The sequence below is a fragment of the Prionailurus bengalensis genome, chromosome A3 (assembly GCF_016509475.1).
Source record: "Prionailurus bengalensis isolate Pbe53 chromosome A3, Fcat_Pben_1.1_paternal_pri, whole genome shotgun sequence".
Taxonomy (NCBI): Eukaryota; Metazoa; Chordata; class Mammalia; order Carnivora; family Felidae; genus Prionailurus; species Prionailurus bengalensis.
In genome coordinates, this window is record NC_057354.1 from 67,849,736 (window position 1) to 67,865,430 (window position 15,695).

At 39.6% G+C, this 15,695-nt stretch overlaps 1 protein-coding gene across 3 annotated transcripts in view; it reads left to right on the plus strand.

The window, feature by feature from the left end:
* STON1 (stonin 1) overlaps window positions 1–7,503 on the plus strand; it is a 49,935-nt gene extending 42,432 nt beyond the window's left edge. For all 3 annotated transcript variants that reach the window (XM_043603337.1, XM_043603338.1, XM_043603339.1), the window contains exons 3-4: window positions 3,486–3,688; window positions 5,938–7,503. In XM_043603337.1, coding sequence (XP_043459272.1) covers window positions 3,486–3,688; window positions 5,938–6,012 — 278 coding nt within the window. In that variant the 3' untranslated portion in view covers window positions 6,013–7,503. The remainder of the gene's footprint in view (window positions 1–3,485; window positions 3,689–5,937) is intronic.
* The last annotated feature ends 8,192 nt before the right edge of the window (window positions 7,504–15,695 follow it).

Here is a 15,695-nt window from a genome sequence, read left to right on the forward strand (position 1 = left end):
CTGAAAGAGAATATATGAACTAGTCTACTAGTTTATATAATGCCTTTCCTCCTGTGAGTTTTTGAGATCAGGATTGACCTTTCCTTTTCACTTCCATGTGATTTCAAGGGAGGTGGGAAGGGCTACTGGCCTTTTACCAGCATGCCAGTGCTTAATATTCTTTTAACAAAGTGGGCAGGTCTTTGATTTCACAGCAAAGGATGGCCTGTTAGCCCCATCCTTTGTGGGGGTGGGGGTGGGGTGGGGAGGACAGATGGGAACACTGATTAGTCACAGGAGGTGCAGAGAGCATAGAATTAGAAAGGGGAGTGGGAGTGGTAAGGGGGGTGCCAATTAATATATCTGTCTCTTACCTTCCCATGTTACCAATTTTTAGAGAAAGCTTGCTTGTTTTCATGCTGTCATCTGCACATTGGTTGCCCTCTCCCCACTTGTGTCATCCTCCTGCCATTCATTCCCTCCAACTCTCAACAATTCACTTCCAGATGTGAAATATTTTAGTTCAAGAAGGACCGTATACTTAGTAGACCGAGGTGGTTTGTGATTTACCTTCCCAGTCCGAAGAAATTTGGAGTAACCATTACCAAAGCCCTAGAGTGCCCCCTGCTGGAAACTACTGAGATAGATAACCTGATTTCCCTCTATCTTCTATTCATTTGTTCATGAATTTGACAAATATCCTTTGAGCCTTAAATGTGCCAGACATTGTGCTAAGGACAGATATGATACCTCTTTGCACAGAGATGAAGGTCTAAAGGGGGAGTGTGTGATTAAACACTGTAGAGTATTTAGAGTTTTAAAAAGCCAGGAAAAACATGCCAGAAAACTTGAAGGGAAAAATGCTCTCCTTTACCTTTTACCAATTTTTTAGGAAAGCAGGTAGAAAAAGTTTGTTTCTAACATTTTTGGAATACTACTAGGTCTTCAATGTGAGTGATCTCGAGTGCAAAAGTTCCAAAAGAATTTTTTCCTTTAAAATGCACCTGGGCACTCAGTCGGTTAAGTGTCCAACTCTTGGTTTTGGTTCAGGTCATGATCTCACGTTTGGTAAGATCGAGCCCTGCGTCAGGCTCTTTGCTGATAGTGCAGATCCTGCTTGGGATTTCCTCTCTCCCTCTCTCTCTACCCCTCCCCTGCTCACTCACGTTCTTTCTCTCTTTCAAAAGAAACTTAAAAAAATATGACAGATTAAAAAAATAAAATGTGACTATCAAATTAGACCATCTCCAATATCATTTCCAGTCTGAAAGTATAGAATTCACGGTCCCTTCGTTATCAAAATTGTAGTAGTTAAATAAAAATAGTGGATTTATAATTGAAGAGCATTTTGCAAAGTAATCATATGCAGCCAGCACTTCTGTACAGCTATAGTATACCATAGCTCTCATGCTCCATGTGTGCCCACTGGTTTGTTTAATCCTCCAAACAATCCTGTAAGGTTCATGTTATCATCACCAACATCATAACTCCCATTAAAAAAAATTTTTTTTAACGTTCATTCATTTTTGAGAGACAGAGACAGAGCATGAGCGGGGAAGGGATAGAGAGAGGGAGACACAGAATCCAAAGCAGACTCCAGGCTCCGAGCTGTCAGCACAGAGCCCGACGCGGGGCTTGAACTCACGAACTGCAAGATCATGACCTGAGCCAAAGTCAGATGTCAACCGACTGAGACACCCAGGCGCCCCTCATCACTCCCGTGTTTAGATGAGGAAACAGGCTCAGACAGACCAAGTAACTTGCCTAGGATTACAGTTATTAATTAGCAGAGTTGGGATTGGGCTGTGCACAATCTGGGTCCAGTGTTTGTGTTCTTAGCCACCGTGCCATAAAGGACCTAAGAGTGCCTGAATTAAGTTTAAATAAGTTTACTGCCTCCTTGCTGCAGACTGCAGACTAGAAAGGGTAATGGATTATGGAATCTCCCCTGGGTGTGTATGTGTGTGAATAAAGTTCTCATTTGCCTGCAGTGATCTGGGTAGCTTAGAGCACCTCAGAGGCCGTGGCTGTCCTGCGCTACATGTAAGTGGTGGAGATGGCTAATGAGCAGCTGTTGGTTAATTGATTGATGACTTCTCAAGGCCTTTTACAGCCTTAGAATTCTATTAGTTTCTCTACAAGGAACAGGTTGTAAGGAGTGAAAGGCAATTTATCTTTTAAGAATTAAGTGGAATCCTTTAAACCCTTGTTTTTGTGCCTAGAGCTATATTCTGATGGAAGTGTTCTTTCTTGAGGTATGTCAGTGGTAAAGTAATTTAATCTGGCTTTTCAAATAACTGTCATCTCATACATTTATTTAAGTAAAGATCGCTGCGCTGGATATGTAGGTGCTGTGGATGACACAACAGAATCACACAACTTTGTAGAGTTACTACAGTGATTGCACTGAAAATATATATATTTTTTACTCTGTGGTAACACGTGCACACACACACACATACATACATGTTACACGGCCCCACTTAAAATCGTTGCGTATATCCAATATCCCTGGGTCTGGCGCAGAGCCTGGCCTAGCAGAGGCTAGATGCTCAATACATGGCAAATGGAATTAAGTGGAAACAAATATTAGATTGAAGCACTGAAAGCAAATATGCCTATCTCTACACCATACATCCATTCCAGGCAAAGCTTTTGGAGGGTGAGCGAGAATTACCCTAGTAAAGAATAATCCATTCTACTGAAAAAAGAATTCTTGGCCTAGAGTAGTTTCCAAAATGTAATGCAATTTTTGTAAACTTTAAAAAGTTAGAAATTTTAATGATGTGATCCAATTTGGGCTGAAGTTTACCTTTGCATTGTCTATCAAGAAACAGTGGTGAGAAAATGAGTAAGTTAAGAATTACTGTAAGAGCTTATTCAGTCTACTTAAGGGAAAGAGTTTTTTTTTTTTAAACACATTCCATGTATATTATAGCCAAATAATGATGCTTAATATAAATATTAGTCATATGTAATTAAAGAAACTTAATATGCTTTTAATTAAAAACACTTTAGGAGTTAATATATCATATATATAGTAATGAGTTTGTACTTCTTTTTAAAATTTTTTTTTCAACGTTTATTTATTTTTGGGACAGAGAGATACAGAGCATGAACGGGCGAGGGGCAGAGAGAGAGGGAGACACAGAATCGGAAACAGGCTCCAGGCTCTGAGCCATCAGCCCAGAGCCCGACGCGGGGCTCGAACTCACAGACCGCGAGATCGTGACCTGGCTGAAGTCGGACGCTTAACCGACTGCGCCACCCAGGCACCCCTAGTTTGTACTTCTTTTAAAGCTAGTAGTTATAAAATGCAGATAGATTTCCCCTAGTTGGTGCAAAATTGTGAATTTTGATGGTATGTTGTTTAAATGGAATTTATGCCACTTTCATTATAGTGCTAACAGAATTGTTTATTAAGGAGAGGGATGGATACTTCTTATGCTTAGGAGAAATGTTCAATGGCCATTGAAATCCTTTGATCATTTGCTTTTTTCTTCAAGGTCCTGATCATCCCCATTGCTTGTCATACAAACTAGAACTTGGATCAGACCAAGAAATTCCCTCTGATTGGTATCCATTTGCTACTGTTCAGTTTGGAATGCTTGACACCTGTGCCTCAGGGACAGAGGTCAGGTCTTTGGGTGTGGAGAGTGATTTCCAGCCACAGAAACATGTTCATCAGAGAGCTTGCTACAACATTCAGGTATATCCCAAAGCTCTTTGGTTGAAGTTGAAGCTTCTGGAGCTGTGGCCTAATTTGGCATTAGATATTTGTTTTGCCCTTTTGAGTGACTGTGTATATGTATATGTATGTGTGTTTATGTGACCTAGAAAAGAGCCCCGTCCTGGAAACCTGATGGTCACCAGTAAGCCAAGTTTCTCTCAGTTCTAGAAAATGTCAGGAGCTTGAGTACCAGTGCCACTTAATTCAGCACTCGATGAAAAACAGGGAGTTAAAAACAAATTCACATTCCAGAAGCATCTCTGTAATAAAAATTATGTTAGAATAACATTTCTCAAGATGTGTTCTATGGAAAACACATAGTGATCCAAGAGAAAAGTAAGTTGGGGAATGCTATACACTAAATTAATGCTAAGTGAAGGCTCTGAGAAGTCCTGCAATAAAGAAACTTGTTAGACTTAACTCAGTTTCTCCCAACTCATTGCTTATTGAATCTTGTCTCTATGGGCATGTACATGTGGAACACCCGTCAGTATCTTCTGGAATAGTATTCTGTGGAGCACCCTTTGGGAAATACTGAGTTATTCTACCAATGTTAAGTGTTAACCATCAGCTCTTCTGCATTTTTATGCCAGATGAGTTAAAGAGTGACATACACTTGCATCTGTTTCTTTCTTTCTTTCTTTCTTTCTTTCTTTCTTTCTTTCTTTCTTTCCTTGTACCTATTTCTAAACTTGCTTTTCCTTTTCATCTTCAAAGTTAGTAAATAATAGAGGTAACTTCTGTCACATATTTCCCCCAGTGTCTTGAAATGGTGTGATTATATAAGACATCATCAACACCAATGGGTGGGTTTATGATATACTAATAGAATTCAGGGTTTTTTCTTTATTTTGGACCATCTGTTTATAAGCCTATATGTTTGGGACCAGTGATTTTTTTTTTTCTATTGATAAAATTAATTATGGGTGAGTACCATTGTGTGCAGCCCCTTTGGGATGGAAGGACTTAGTCCCTCAGCAGCTGGGAACTGCCCTGCTGAAGAAAGCTGCCTTGGCCTGGGTCACACCCCCTTCCTGGTGGATGCAGGTGTATTAAGACCCTCTTGCCTCAGCTTGGGTTAACTCTGCAGCCCTCCTAGCTCCAGCTCACCTGGCTAGAGCCTTTATGGTGACTGCATTACAGCCTGACTTCTTTCTGTCTGCTTCCTTCCCTCCCTTTCCTCCCCCAACAGACATTGACCCCGACAGTATTCCCCAGTACACTTTCCACATGCCGGTCTCCATCTCAGAGTCTGCTTCTTGGAGAACCTGACCTGTCACACTAGGTGTATCAGTACTAGGTGTGACTGAAATGTGGGTCAAATACAATGGAGAATTCATTGATCCCTATTTTCCCATGCATGGGTCCTTCCAGTTTCCTATTGTTTTAGAGGACAGCCCAAAATTATATAACAGAGTCCCTGCTGCTTTAATAGTATTTACTAATTGATCCACACTTGGTGACAGGCAGTTTCAAAATGTCACCTTCTATTTAATAAGTATTTGAGCAATTTCAAAGTGCCAGGTACCACTCTAGATGCTGAAGACACAAAAGTGAACAAGACACAGGTCCCTGACCTCGTGAAGCATACCTTCTAGTCGGGGAACAAAACAAAATAAATAAATAAATAAATAATAAACAAATAAATAGTTTCACATAGTGACAGATTCTAAGAAGAGAATAAAATAGGGGACTAAGATAGAGAATGATGGAGGGCTTCCTTATCTCAGGTGGTCCAGGGGGGCCTCTCTGTGAAGCAGTAACACTTGAGATGAAATGAAAAAGATGAGGGGCAGGTGGATGGTTCTGTCCATCTGGTTTACTAGTTTGTAAAGTAGTTCATTTTAATTAGAAGATTTTGGGTGAGTTATAAATTTCAAGGGGGCCAAAGGCTCCATATATGATACTTGGGGGTATAGTTGTTCACGCATCTATCCAGGACTCTAAATGTCTTATCAGTGTATGTATTCTGTGTACTTTTCTAAACCCTATGTCTGACTTAGAAGGGAGGAGAGTTTCAGTCCTCTACAAGATCTGACCCTAGAGGGAAGGATTTGCAAAGCTCAAGAGGAGAACAGGCTGCCTCACTCGGGGCTAGCATGACACTGTGGAGGCACTGTGTGTCCAAAGGATGAGGTGGCTGCGGTCCTTGCCACATGCATGAAGTAGGACTGAACAGTGTTAGCTCTGTGTTTGTTAATGCTGCCATGTTTCGCTTTTGCATACAGGTTGAAATAGAAAAGAAGAGGATTAAAATCGATGGAGAAGACCCAGATAAAGCTGGTGACTGCGTAACTCAGTAGAAGTGGCAAGAGTAAATGATGACCCACTTTTCAAATATGCAATTGACAGAAACCATACAAAGATCTGCTCTGTGCTGTGGAAATGACTTTTTTATAGAGGGGTTCAGACAGGTCCAATGGCCTTGTTTAGAGAAGTGGAGACCTGAAAGCAAACAATCTGTATTTTATGCTTTTGATATGTTTGTGCTGCAGGAGTTTCATCTAAAATGTGTCTATAGTTTGTGTGATGTCTTTGTTTCCCATTAAAACTCAGAGTCACTGTTACTCAATGTGTTACCAGACAACCAGCTTGGCTAAAGGGTTTTGGAGTTTTTCATTACTCCGTGGCTCACTGTTTTGCACTCTGGATCACCTGGGGGCCACATTTATTATCTTCCAGTCCCGTCTCTTCTTGCTCTTCTTAGCACCTCTACTGGAGGGTGAGGCATTCAAAGGAGACATAAAGCGAAATACTCAATTTCCCTCTTGCTCATCTCTGGAATGTGGCTAGGTGTAGAATGAGGCTGAAACCACAGGCTGAAATGGAGATGTGGAAGCATCTGATTTTGAATAATTTATCTTCCTGTCCTCTTCCTGCATTGGTGAGTAATCATCGACTGTATTTGGTACCTGTCTTTCCCCACAGTGTTATCCTTTTCAAAATGTATTTGTGTTCTGGTGTGTGTTGCAAAGAAGCTATTTCTGTTGATATACATATTTTAGTACAAGTCACTAAGACATATTGCCTTTTGCTTGGAGAGATTCCTTTCAGAATGGAATGGTATTGGACACTAGTTAAAATATTTATGTATATTAGAGATGAATTTTTAAAGTTCATGAATATTGTCTCCCAAAAGTACAGGCTCTAAGAATGTATTTTTGATAAAGTATTATTTGTAATTAACATAAGCCTCTCTTGAGTAGAAGTCTAAATGATATTATGATTATTTTATGCTTGTACTGCTATCATGCTATTTATGCTAATTCTGCTTAATTTAGAGTATTTTTCTTTAAAAGATGAAGAAAATGAAAGACACTAGATTATTTTACCTGAATTTTTACGAGGTGACATCTCTATTCTTCCAAGTCAGGTAAATGCTTGGTTTCTAATAAAAAACCAATAGCATCAGCAGTTCAAATTCTGTTTATAATTTTCTTTCGATATTTACAGTGAAAGGTCAGACTTAAAATCTATGAATTCCATATTCTACAGAGTTTTTTAGTCCGAAAAAACAATGCCCTCCATGTGGTATTATACACCTTCAATTTATATTGAATCTTAAATATGATTAGGAGGCATATTTCCCTATTTATCAGATTTCTTTTGAGTGAGAGCTGATGATATAATAATGTTCTTTCAAACGGCATTTATTTGTTGGCCCACAGACTTGATGTCATATGTTTTATTTAATATTGTACTACATTCATTTTAATCTGTTCAAAACAGATTAAAAACAAACACTTCTGATAATCTGTATCAATCAGCGGATTTTATTGCTCATCATTATTTTAGTTTAAAAACAGAGAATGCAAAAGTTGACTGTTAAAATGAATTGGTATACAGTGTGCATAATGTCATATGTTGGAGACTCACTGTTGATTGCATGGGAGGGGAAATTTGTGTGTGTGTCACTAGAAAAAAAATTCCACTATCTTTCCCCATCATCTGGTGTGGCACATTCTGGAGTGACTGCAGTCATGCTCAGAACAAATATGGAGGCAGGCTGGACCTGATGCTGTTCCATGATCCCAGGGAAGTCAGCTGGGTTAATTACTGCCATTCCTTTTAAATCTGTTTTATGGCATCCTGCCCGTAAAGAACTGAGAGTCTGATTCAGATGAACTTAATGAATATTTACACTTCCAAATAATTTCAGCAAAGCATTCAATTAATCACCTCTCATGCTTCACAGGTTGCCCAGTATTTGTGGGTACCTCACTGCTGGGGTCATTTACCCACCAGCCACCCAGCCTTTGGAGCATCTCAAGATCCAGTGTTGAAAACGCAGTAACAAAAAGGCTGACTAAAGCTCAAATTGGTTTCTGCAGCAATGCAAAGGTTGATAGCATTAACAGCAGGGTGCTACAGCATAATTGTTAATTTGCACATCTATTAGGATCTTTAAATATTCATTACTTAGCGTTAAATTAACATTCTGTGAAGGGAGGAGAGGCTTTTTAATACAATTCTTCTGACCTCAGAAATGGCAGAAGGTCAAATGTGACCATGGTGCTCTAAGTGAAAAATCAGGTGGAATTCATTTAGACTTACAAATTAAGAAGTGAAATTTCCTTTGTCAGAAACTAAATGATAATCTTCAAAACAACAACAACCCCCCTGCTTTTAAGGTTGGGGAGGGAGGAAGGATGTGTGTGAAGGAGGAAATCCTTTCTAGCGTTTTAATTTAGGTCATTTAGATCAACCCTTTATGAGTTTGACCATTTGGGGATCAGTTGTTTGATGGATACAATGGCAGAGTTCCAAGGAGTTGACCAGTATGAGACTAGATGTTCTGCTCTGGTTGCCTTACCAGTCAAAGGACCATACTAACCGTGTAAATGAATTCATGGCTTGATGGTTACCTGATCATTTGTACAGGTCTGAATTTAAGTACATGTCCTTTTTCTATGAGAATAAAAATAGTTGATCCATTAAAAATGTATGAAAATAATTACTTTGCAGCACATAAATAAAGGCTAGCATTTTGACCTGATTTATATATTGGGACAGTTTTAGGGTTTTAGTTTCCTCCATTCTGGAACTGTATTTATGATACAGCTCTTTTTCTTATAAATTCAGTTAGAAGGTCTTGCTTAACAATAAGTATTACTATATCTTACTCAAAATATGATTTTATGTCATAGCAATACAAATATAAAACAAGTTGAGCCTTAATAATCATGTAACAAAATATTTTGTAGATTGCATATTGATTTTTTAAAATTAAAGATGTATTTCAAATGGTTCTTGCTGTGCAATGGACTTATATCTGTTTTTGCAAGGTCTGGGACTGTTTTTTTTTTTTGTATGAAATCAATTTCAAGGATCTTAAACAATTGACTGTCAGGCAAATGTATACTGCTTCATTATTAAAGAGTCGCTGAACACGGAATCTTGGCACATTCTGGAAAAATAACACCATCAAACTACAATCTGTGATGTGAAAGGATGATTTTTAAAAGAGGGTATAGTCATTACTCTCATAAAAAATATACATACATATATATATATATGGATGGACATGCCCAAGTTTTAAGTTAGCTCATTAAGTAACGAGGGAACTGGTAAGATGTTACATCTGGTTCCAAGGACAATTCAAAGAGCAGAGACACAGGCAATAAGGATTCTGAAATCAGCTTATAAATAGATGCAAAATGGACCTATCCATAGGGCAATAATCAACAATCAATTTACCTACAATTAATTTGCATTTGTTTTTTTTAAAATTTAATTGTCTTTAATATTTATTTATTTTTGAGAGGGGAGGGGAGGTTAAGAGGGAGAGGGAGAAACAGAATCCGAGGCAGGCTCCAGGCTCTGAGCTGTCAGTACAGAGCCTAGCGTGGGGCTGGAACTCATGGACCACGAGATCATGACCTGTGCTGAAGTAGGACACTTAACCGACTGAGCCACCCAGGTGCCCCTAATTTGCATTTGTATGGACAAGGATCATGGACATTAATACCAGTTTTCTAAAATTTACAGAGTTGGACAATAACTCAAAGAAAATGAAAGATGTTGATAACCTGGATAAATGAGCTAATAGGGCACCCGCTGTTGAAAGAAGGCTTTTCCTAGTGGCTCCTGGGTGGTTAAGTCCATTGGGTGTCTGACTTCAGCTCAGGTTGTGATCTTGGGGTCAGTGAGTTCAAGCCCAGGTCATTATCTGTGCTGACAGCTCGGAGCCTGAAGCCTGTTCAGATTCCGTGTCTTAGTCTCTCTCTGCCCCTCCCCCACTCACACTCTGTCTCTCAAAAATGAGTCTTAAAAAAAAAAATCTCTCCTAATTTTTCCTGACACCAATACAAACTTTGTCCACAGGAGAATTTTAAGGAATTTCAAACTTTGGCAACTACTATTATAGAAATGATACTCATTTAAAGCAATCTATTTTCAGTTTCATAAACGATTTTTATGCAACTGTACAGAATATATTTCAGATAAGGTGTGTTTTGGGTGGGAGGCCATAAAAGATATGAAGATACATCAGTTCTAATAAAAACCAACCTAACGACCTCTCTGCTTGCCCTTTTTATAAGAAAGCTGCCATGTGTTGAAATTCAATTTTTATCTAGCTATAGAAGTTAAATTTCAAAACTGCATCAGGAAATAAACCTCATAGTGGCCAGATCATTAAGCACTGTTTTAGCCACTACTAGAATGAGCAGGGTTTGGCTCGTTCTGCAGGAACAACAAAAGAATCAAATAGCATAAGCTGATTATATTTCTAATAAAATCCCTCAAATTCACATCAATCAGTTCTTTCCTGTTTTATATCAACTCCACCTAGACTACCCAGCCCTCTTTGTGTGTAGACACACCGTGATTCCACTAGATTTTGCTATGTCTCTCTCAGCCCCTCTTAGTGCTCTTATCCAGGGTCCTAAAGCACAGGACTGGGTGTATTTGATTGAACCATATGAAATGGGCAATATTTACCCATTCTTAATGGCAATTTCATAAGGTTCAACCTCATTCCCTGCATATTTTCCCAGTTTATATGGAACAAAAGGTTTATCTGATTATAATTGCATTAGTACGTTCCTGCTTAGAACTAGCATCTAAATATGAATTTGTACATTAATTTTTAAAGCAAGACAGGATTGCAAGTCAGAAAGCAAATCGCTGAGTTACAGAGAATACCTTAGATAAAAGCTGCAGGTAATATTTTGCCTTTAAAATCGGATTCTGTCTGTAAGGAAAAGGAAAACAGATTAGACTAGTTGCTTCATGTTTTAGATTAAAGTTCATTTCTCAGAGATTTCCCGGGGATGAAATGCAAATCACCATTAACTTCTGGGGTTGCAACTTTCCCCTCATCTTCCCCTCCTCTATCTGCTCCAGACAGCCTGACAAACCTCAGGTGGGAGGACAGTATATTTAAATAATATGATTGTGTTTGTCGACATTTCCCTGAAAAGCCCATTTTGTGCTGCCCAGAATTGTGAATTCCACGTAATGAAATTTGCCATATACTTTTGAAACAGAAGAGGGCGCTCTCAGGCAAGCTGCTGCTACCCAGAGTTCGAGCTTTTGAGTTTGGTGGTGCTTGTATTATGATTAATAAAAGATCTTGGGGGCATTTTGTAAAGCATTTCAAACCATTGTGAGTCCAGTGGACTATAATTAAAATTAATGCAGTAGACAAACACTTTAAGTATTCTTAATGCCCTGTCTAAAAATGCTGTTGAATACAATTTTACACATCCCAGAGATTTAAATACCATGCTTATATCTAAATATTTTTGAGTACTACAGAGACAAAAAAAAAAAAAAATAGCGCCTTGCTTCTCAACAGATTTCAAACAATTTTTGTTTAACTTAATAAACTCTAAATCTTCTTCCTTTAAAATATTTTAAAAATATTACAGCGGGTCCATCCTGTTTGACTTCTGAGCTTTCAGTTGCCATGTATCAAGTTGGGTGTGGTCTGTAAAAAGCTCTAGTGCAGGATTGTACTTTTAGCTTCTTAGGTAAGCAAATGTATGCTTTCAGGAGGCTATACCATACTGTCTTGACTCAAGGATAAGCCTTCACCCCGTATAGTCCTCAGAGACTACTAATGAGCATTGTCTCTTTAAGACAGGCACTGTCTTCCAGAAATCTTTCTGGGTGGATGTTGTCATTTTCTTATAAAGCCTGTTAGAACAATATTTTTCCACGAGTAAGTGTATGAATGTGGCTAAACACATCAGGCATTCCCAAAGGTGTCTTCCACACTCTGAAGTACAGAAGGCTTGCTTGACATCGGCTGCTTTAAGTGTTCACTTTGAATCACCTCAAAATGCTATGAGACCATTGTTCTAATTAGTTGTCTTGCTGACTCTAATGTTTATTGTGTGCTTACTGTGTGCTTGCATTTTTCTAGGCACTGGGGATACGCAATCACCAAACAGCAAATTCCTCTTCTTGTGGAAGATATTTAATAGTGGGGAAGTTGGACAGTACACGGATACCGTGTTGTGATTATTGCTGTGCAGGGGGTGGAAAAAAGCAACAGAATGGCAGAAAATTGAAACCCATTTTAGATAGGTTGGCCCCAGAAGTCCTCGCTGATGAGATGACATTCTAGCAGAGACCTGAAAGAAGTGAGGAAGCAAGTGACCAAGATCTCCCAGAGGAGGGTGTGTCCAGCAGAAGGAAATGCTTTTGCAGAGGCACTGAAGTCTGAGTGTGCTTAGCCTATCGGAGAAACACCAAGGAGGGCAGATGGCTGCTGGGTGGTGGGAGCAGATGAACGGGAGGATGGCTGGGGGAGAGATCAGAGAAGTTGTGGGTGGGTGAGGGAAGCAGATCACGTAGGGCATAGTCTTTGGGAAGGACTTGGATTTTATTCTGAGTGAGACGGGAGCCATTAGAAGGTTTGTGCAGATGAGTGACATGAACTGAATTACATGTTATGATGAGTCTGTGGACATAAAAGTGGGTAATGGCAGAAGCAGTGCGTGGTTAGGAGGCTATTGCAATAATCCAGGTGAGAGGCAATGGTACCTGGGAGTGGTAATGGGGGGTGAAATATGGTTGGACTCAGGACATGTCTGAAATACAGAGCCAGTAGTGTGTGCTGATGGATTGGATTGGGCTCCCAGTGTAGTGGAAAGAAGGAAACAAAACTGACTCCCAGACTTTTGGCCTGAGCAACTAAAAACGGGAGCTGTCTTTTATGGAGAAGAGAAAGAGTTATAGGAGAAAGTTTGGGGAGAAAGATCAGAAATGCAGGTTGAATGTGTTGACCTTGAGAGGCCTATCAGACATCCAGGTAGATACACCAGGCAGGAAAGAGGGTTGAGCCAGAGATGGGATGTTTAGAGACCCTGGCACTAAAAGCTATAAGACTGGATGAGATTGCCTACGAGTGAGTGTAAAAAGTAGAAGCGGTCTAGGTACTGAGTCTTTGGACTGTAACATTAGGGGTCAGGAAAACGAGGATGATCCAGTAAAGGAGATGGAGGAAGAGTACCTCACTGGAATAAGTGTAATCAGCTACCTGAAATGCTGCTGACCGTATAAGCCGCGGACTAAGAATTGGTCTTTGAATTTAGCAACGTGGAAATCATCGGTGACGTTGGCAGACAACTCAAGTAGGAGTAGAGACCGTGAGTAGATGGCTTTTTTGAGGAGCTTTGCTGTAAATAAGAACATTGGGACAGTAGCTGGTGAGGATGAGATCTGTTTAACACCCTTTCGCCTTGAGACCAAAGTCCATCCTCTTTGTCCTGTTTTCGTAAATCTGATTGATGTTGACTCTTACTAAAATTTCACTTCTCTTCCTCATTGTCAATACTTCTAGGAAGTGATTCCTTGTCATCTTTCAGTCCATGTCGTCTGAATCTTGCATTGTTTCTATCAGGTGCTTTGGATGTGCCCGCTTGCATTCTTCAGAGTTTCCATTAACTGTACTTGTGGTGTTGGAAGCATCACAGGTTTTGAAATAATTCCAGCCATTGCTTCAATCACCTCTTATTTTGCTTTAAAATTTTTCTTGGTTAGTCTCCACCAGCCAGTGTTATTTCATGTTGGTATGGAGATCTCACTTCAGGTTTTGTTACGAAATTCAGAATGTTTATGAACTAGTTGTTAGTTTCACAGTCTTGTGAACACCCACAAATTCCTCTAGGTTCCTGCAGGATGAAAACAATACAACTATTTGGTAGTTTTTATATTTACCCAACAGTCTGTACTTTGGTTCTGTGTTACAGTCTGGTATAATAACATTCTATGTAAATAGTTGTCCAGTAACTAATACATGAATTTTAATAACACAAAAATAGCTGCAATAGGTACAATCTAGGCAATGCTAATTAAATGTTTTGTTTTCTTAATTCCTTCTTCAGTTTTAAAATAATTAATAATTAAAATAGAAGAATAGACTTCAATTTTAAAGGTATTATTACTCAAATACAATAAATATTTCATGTGTAGAGCAACCAAACAAAACTTCTCAAGCAAAAATTATTACATCTTGCCATTCACACTGTATCTCTCTCTATATTTATTTATTTGTATTTATTTTCTAAGTTTATTTATTTATTTTTAAGTAATCTCTGTACCTAATGTGGGGCTTGAATTCACAACCCTGAGTTTAAGCATTGCATTCTCTTCCTACTGCACCAGTCAGGCATCCTACTGTTTCATTCTTTTAAATTTAAAGATACAAATGGCACACAGGAGAGTCACACAGAATGACAAAAATGAAGTAACTCAAGTTTTACTTTTTCATCTTTCTGGTCATTGTTTATTGTGAATTGATAGTTTCCACCTAGGAATATGTAGTTCCAAAGGGAATGGAGACAGGAACTGAAGCAAATTTGGATGACTCTGGACCATTAGGAATTCCCCAAATGAATATGGATATCTGAGTCCCTGTATGTCCTGGGTTTAACTGTATAACTGGGGATTTTTCAGATTAACTTCTATGTTCATGAAATGGTAAGAAGTTAACATGTGCTGATTTGAAGCTTATGTGTGTGTTATTAAAACTCAACAGTGATTCCAGCTGTTGTTTAGAACACTGTACCAACGAAAAGTTGCCGGGAGCAGGGTGGGGGAATGTTGTGTCTCAGATATTGCTTAGTATTGCCAGCACGTGGCAAAAGAAAAAAGCAACCGGATTAAAAGTCATTTTCAGGGGCGCCTGGGTGGCGCAGTCGGTTAAGCGTCCGACTTCAGCCAGGTCACGATCTCGCGGTCCGTGAGTTCGAGCCCCACGTCGGGCTCTGGGCTGATGGCTCGGAGCCTGGAGCCTGTTTCCGATTCTGTGTCTCCCTCTCTCTCTGCCCCTCCCCCGTTCATGCTCTGTCTCTCTCTGTCCCAAAAATAAACGTTGAAAAAAAAAAATTAAAAAAAAAAAGTCATTTTCATTCTTGTATGTAAATTTTCTATAGACAATGCACACGCTATTACCTGCACCCGGGACTGACCACCCTCTCTTTAACCTTTGGTATACCCCTAGATAGTGGATGTCTGCATGTTGGCAGTGATCCGGTGGCAAAAGAAAAATGGATGATGCCAAAGACAGAAAATTGCTAGGCTCATATCTCTGAGTAGACAGTGGGGATAGACTCTGAGGTGCTAGTGGGGGGCTGATTTAGATAAGGGGATGAAAAATTCACCCATTGCAAATAGGAGGGAAGGCAGAGTTTATGGGTACAGATGCAAGCAGGCATATGTATCCAAGGTATCATTTTTTAGTTTTTTTTTTTTTTCCAGAAATGGAATTGAATTCAGAAACTTTTCACCCTCCCACAGAGAAGGGGTATCTGTGACTCCCCTTTAAGATTGACTTTAGGGACACCTGGGTGGCTCAGTCGGTTAAGTGTCTGACTTCGGCTGTGGTCACGATCTCGCGGTCCGTGAGTTCGAGCCCCGTGTTGGGCTCTGTGCTGACAGCTCGGAGCCTAGAGCCTGTTTCAGATTCTGTGTCTCCCTCTCTCTCTGACCCTCCCCCTGTTCATGCTCTGTCTCTCTCTGTCCCAAAAATAAA